We start from the raw sequence: 5,946 nt of genomic DNA, 5'->3' as shown, positions 1-5,946 counted from the left end.
GTTTAAAATCTGATTTTATGACTTTGTGGCTTTGCCAGCTAGTGACCACTCTGCAGAGCTGCCTCCAGAACAAGATTCATGATGAAAATCGCTAACCTGCTCAAAAGCTTTTATTAAAAGTGAGAACAAAGAGCCCCCGAGTGGTTTTCCCTCTGGTGCTTTCTGACTGGGAAACAGGTTTTGAAGGTGTAGCTCCCTTCAGTAACCACGAGCTCAACCGTTCCTTGATTTTAACTGGCGGCTTTATTCTGTAGTTTTAGTCAGAATTATCACCTTCCGTGAGAACTATAAAGTAAATGAAAAATACAGTTAAGCACACTCTTACAACCTTATCTTACGAGTGACTTATTAGCTTGGTATAACTCTGAAGTGCTTACATACATAACAGTTTAACCGGCGTTATAACAGGTTCAGATTAACACATGAATAAAGGAACAAATACCTCATTGGCTGCTTATTACAGAAGGGAGGAAATCAAACTTCACACTTATTATTCCTGGCATGAATTCACACTTCATCCTAACATACTCTTCAACGTTTATGAACTACTCCCGATGACATGAAAACTTAGCTAACGCAGCGCAGGATTGCCTTCCCTCCAAAGGTGTGTTGCTACAATAACGATCCCCGTTACAACAGTATTAGCTACGTAGTTCCGCTTGTATTATCATTTCCCCCGCACAGCGGACACATAAACAATTCAAACAAAAGACAACGAGATATCCTGTAAGTCTAACTGTCAGTTACACTCCCACCAATCACCGGTGATTTCTGTGAAAGAGGTCTGCAGGTTTCTTGATCGGCTTCCAGGAGGGTGACTGTCTTATGGATGGGCCTCTCCAGATAGGTGGGTTTGGTGATGCATTTACCTCCCTCATCTAGGGTTGAGTCGCTGATCAGTAACTTGAATCTTCTCACCCGGCCATCCTGTCCCGGGTACACTTCTGTAACCTTTGCCAATTTCCACTGGTTGCGTGGTGCAGTATCATCTTGCAAAATGACAATGTCATTAATCCTTGTGTTTCTTCTGTCCTGTCTGACTCCATTTCCGTCTGTGTTGGAGGTTTAATTGTTCTGAGGTATGAGCACTCTCCATAACCTGAGGTACTAGCGTCGGAGAAGTGATGGAGCTCATAACTCTGCACCTCCTTGAAACTTGATGGCAAGTAGCTTCGTTGGATCCTTACTTCAGACAAGTTTTGTAGATCTTGGAGCCAGAATTCCCACTGGGAACTTAGGTCATCTGGAAGGGGTCATCCCAGTCGATTTTGTCACGACACATCCGCTGCAAGATCTGCTTCCCCACCAGGACAAAGGGTGCCACAAACCCAAGCAGATCATATACAGAGGCTACTGTAGACAACACTCCTCTTCTTGTGAGTGGGCGTTCCTTGACAACTACTCTAAACTGGAACTCGTCTGATGCGACACACCACAGTACACCAAGCGCTCTCTCCATGTGTGGTTCACCCAGAGCCATATCCAGGTCTTTGGCACCCTTGGCACGTTCTTCCTTGGGAATTGTGGCTATATCCTTCCTTGCTGTTAGAGATAAACTTGTGCAACCGAAGTTTGCCGATGCTGCAAAGCTCTCTTGCTTCTTTCCCCAGCTGGGCCGCTTCAGCTTCAGACGATACGCTCGTCAACCCATCATCAACATAAAAGTTCCTTTCTATGAACTGGATAGACTTCTCGCTGAAGCTTCCTTGTCCTTCGGCAGCAAGATGTTTGAGACCATAGTTGGCGCAACCAGGAGATGAAGCTGCGCCGAACAAGTGGACCATCATACGATACGCTGAGGGTTGAGACTCTAGATCTCCGTTCTCCCACCAAAGGAACCGTAGATAATCTTGGTCTTCTGCTTTCACATGAAACTGGTGGAACATGCACTCTACGTCACACATGATTGCAACTGGACCCTTACGAAAACGACAAAGGACGCCCAGCAATGTGTTTGTCACCTCTGAACCGGTAAGATGATCATTCAAGGACGTCTCTCGAAACTTAGCTGAGCAGTCAAAGACGACTCGTATCTTCCCAGGCTTTTGTGGGTGATAAACTCCATGGTGCGGGATGTACCATGCTGGATGCTTGTTAATTTCCTCTTTAGAGACTTCTCAGCATCTCCACAAGCTATAGTCTCTTCCATGAATGCTGTGTAGTCCTTGTAGTACTGCTTGTCTCTCCTTAGCCTCCTTTCCAGGCACTTGAGTCGGTGAACTGCACATGTTTTATTGTTCGGCAGATTGGGTCTTTCTTCCTTAAACGGCAGCGGCATCTCATAATGTCCATTGTCCTTGCGTCTGATGCCCTCTTTCATTTTCTTCAGGAACCGGATATCCTCTTCTGCAGCTCTCTCGTTGAAGTCAGATTCAAGCGTCTTGATAATGTCCAGTGTTGTGATTACCTCTCTTACATGTGTTCTACAAACATGGTGTACTTGATTTGTGAGGTTGGAAGAAGATTGAAGGCTTGGCATCACCTGTCTAACGATAACCCGATGACTCACTCCAATAGGGTCGCCATAGTCGATACATGGATTTCCATAGCCGACTATGCTCCAGCCAAGATCTGTTCTCTGAGCAAAGGCTGATTTCCCTTACCAGACACAATTTCTCTTGGAAGGAGAGCCTGGGAGCAGTTGTAGCCAATTAAGAGACCGACATCACAGCTCTGTTGAGGAGCAATCTCCTCTGCAATGTGTTCAAGATGAGACCATGCTCTTGCAGTCTCTGGAGTAGGAATATGATCTCTGTTTGCAGGAATAAACTCTCTCGAGTAGGTCGTTGGCAGAGGGATTTTCTTCTCCAAGTAAAACCCTCTAACCTGCAAACCAGACAGCTTCTGGCAGGGCACAGTGGTATTTCTTGAAGCCATTGTAGAGAGTTTCAGTTGGACTGGCTCCTTCCTTGTATTGAGAGCCTTTGTTGTCTCTTCAAGGATAAAAGTGGTGTCACTCTGGGTGTCAAGAAGTGCATACACAAGAACTTCACGATCTGGCTCACTTGTGGTTGACACCCATACTGGAATGATTGTGGAGGTGTGAGTGTTAATGTCCCTTACGACTCTGTTAGATATGGCCTCACTTGACGCTCTTGTCCCCTTATCTCGTGGGGGCTCTGTCTTCCTATCCCTTAACCTTTCTTTACTACGATCTTCGTGCAGGCAGGATGGATGCCTCCTCTGACACGTGTCGCAGGTGTTCCTGTTATCACAATCTTTCGATCGATGCCCAGGCCTTAAACAGCCAAAGCACAATTTATTCTCTTGAACAAACTTCTGTCGCTCTGCGGCGGGCTTATCCATGAACTTCCAGCATTTGTGGAGACTGTGACCTGACTTCTCACAGAAGACACAACTAGTAACAGTATCTTTCTCATCAGAGTTAGTTGCTAATACCCTTGCTCCGGGGTTTTGAATCCTTGGCATCTTAAGTTTCCCATCTTCACTTGGTTTCAAAGCATGAAGGGATGTTACAGGATTGCAAGCAATCTTGGCTTCTCTCGTGAGAAACTTCACAAACTGACTGAAGCTAGGAAAGATCTCAGTTTCTTCTAAGATGTCTGTGACCTTTCTATTCCATCTTGAAGTTAGCCAATCTGGAAGTTTAGCGAGGATCTTTTGGTTTTCATTACAGTCATTAAGCACCTCCAGGCCCTTATTCTGAGACATAGCAGCTTCACAGCTGCGAAGAAAGTCTACAAGGTCTCTAAGTTCAAGACTGTCCTTGGATCCTATCGTAGGCCATGCATTGAGCTTATCTCTGAAAGACTTGGCGATGAAGAATTTGTTTCCGTACCTTTCTTCAAGAATGGTCCAAGCAGCATGGTAGGCTGATTCTGTTCCTAACATAAAGTAACTTTCGATGGCTTTCTTGGCAGGCCCACCGACATATTTTCTTAAGTAATATATCTTCTCAGTTGTTGGTATGTTCTTCCTGTCTATCAGAGTCTGAAAAGAGACCTTCCAGTCAGTGTACGAGAGAGGCTCTCCATTGAATGTTACTGGTTCTGGTATGGGGAGGCGGCTTTCACTGATTGATTCCGCTAGTAACCTGAACATGGTCTTGGTGCCATCTTCTTGCTGTGTGCTTGTCACAACATGTTGTGGTGAGAGACTGTGAAATGAGCCACGTCTGTGCGTGACTTCTTTCACAGATTTGCAGTTAGAGAGTAGTTCTCTCTTTTCGCCCTCTGAGTTTTCATCTTGCTCATACACTTGCATTCGCGCCTTGGCAGCATTTAGTTTCTTGAGCACTTCTAGGCGCTCTAACTCTCTACGCTTGTCTTCTAGTGTCCTTCGTCTGGCAGCATTTTCTACCTCTAACTTGACTCGCAGCCTAGCTTCTTCTAAGCTGCGTTTCACAGCCTCAGCTTCTTGCTCCGCTGTCCTCTTCTTATCTTCATCTTCGAGTCGCTGAAGCTCTTCTAGTTGGCGTTCTTGCTTAACCATTACTTCTAAAGCTGCTTGATTAGCAGCAACTTCCGCCGCAGCCTCTTGTCTCTTGACAGATGACACGCTTGAGCGTCTGGAGTTGACCTTTGAGTTGCTTTGAGACTGGGAGGAAGCACTTGAGGGCTGATAGTTGAGACTTGACTTATGTGAGAGTTCAGACATGCACAAGGAATTGCTGTCCTTCCAGTGCAACTCTATCTGGTTACTTTGACCTTCTTCCCTGCCTTTTAAATGACACCTTACAGTCTTGATAATAGACATTGTAACTGCTTCACAAGTATCAACTCTGCGTCGTATATCGTTGTCGGGAATGTCGATTTGACGCAAATTTACGTAGACAAGGTTTAGCTCTGTAGAGGTATGGCTAATCTTGTTTAAGAGGTCTTCTAGTAGGTCTTCAGAGCAACAGCCTGTCAGTGACAGTTTTGCTTCCTTTACCAGAGCCTTCCACTTCTCATAGCTGACCCTGAAACGATGTTCGAGCTGTCTCCACCTTTCGTCGCGCAGTTCTCTGCCCTTTTCAGTTAACCTGCGGACCCTCTCACCTTTTCGTGGCTCTTGTTGTGCTATCTCATTAGCAGCCTCTGTATCATCATTCACTGGCCGAAGTGACTCCACACCAGTCTGGGCCTCTTCCTGCTGTTCTGTTTGTTCTGATGAAGGCTCAAAGTTTGCGAGGTGTTGCTGCAGCTGCTCAACTTGACCCACCCCATCTCTATCACCTTTAGTGAAACTACCTCTTTCTGACATTCTAAATCAAGTCAAATCAATTCTAGCTAAGGTTTGGATAAGTGAGTAGGTAATTTATACTCTAATTCACTGTAATTTAAAACTCAGTACGTGGTATAAACATGTATAATGCTTGTAACAAAGGCTTGAACAAACACCTTACCAAACAATTACACTATTAACTTACATGTGAATATATAATTAATAGGTGTACGCTGACCCTTAATGTTTGTGACTATATATATATTTTTAGTAAGTATCAAATAATATTTTTCAGTAATACACATACCAGTGATACATTAAGATAGAAAGAGCAAATGCATAATACCAGAGTATTTATGAAATAGACAACTATCTCCAGTCCTTACGAATTGTAATCTTAAAGTCTCTTATTAGCTGTTCACAAGGCTAGGACCACCTTCAAACACCTTGACTTGTACTTGCGTGTCTGACTTTCCTGTTAGTCTTGACCTTATGTTGCCTCACGATGCTTCCTTATGTGGAGATTTTCTTCTTAGTTTGCAGGTAGGTGCAAAACTCTTATCTGGCAGATGACAGGGTCTACCAGGATTTGGGAATCTTGTAGACGTTTTACAGCTGGATGTGATTCTTCTTTCTCTCTTGCTCGTGAAGAGCATTGAGTTCTCACTGTAGCTCCCTTCAGTAACCACGAGCTCAACCGTTCCTTGATTTTAACTGGCGGCTTTATTCTGTAGTTTTAGTCAGAATTATCACCTTCCGTGAGAACTATAAAGACAACGA

At 44.5% G+C, this 5,946-nt stretch overlaps 1 protein-coding gene across 1 annotated transcript; it reads right to left on the bottom strand.

Moving 5' to 3' along the window:
- Nucleotides 1-1,466: 1,466 nt before the first annotated feature.
- LOC124017471 lies at nt 1,467-5,205 on the bottom strand. The gene is made up of 5 exons (XM_046332677.1): nt 4,894-5,205; nt 4,223-4,578; nt 2,827-2,933; nt 2,178-2,598; nt 1,467-2,070 (listed from the first exon to the last, which is right to left on the bottom strand). The coding sequence occupies exons 1-5, from the start codon at nt 5,203-5,205 to the stop codon at nt 1,467-1,469; spliced, it is 1,800 nt and encodes a 599-aa protein (XP_046188633.1).
- Nucleotides 5,206-5,946: the final 741 nt, after the last annotated feature.

This window comes from Oncorhynchus gorbuscha, unplaced genomic scaffold, assembly GCF_021184085.1.
Source record: "Oncorhynchus gorbuscha isolate QuinsamMale2020 ecotype Even-year unplaced genomic scaffold, OgorEven_v1.0 Un_scaffold_2197, whole genome shotgun sequence".
Taxonomy (NCBI): Eukaryota; Metazoa; Chordata; class Actinopteri; order Salmoniformes; family Salmonidae; genus Oncorhynchus; species Oncorhynchus gorbuscha.
This window is presented reverse-complemented; position numbering and strand designations above follow the sequence as displayed.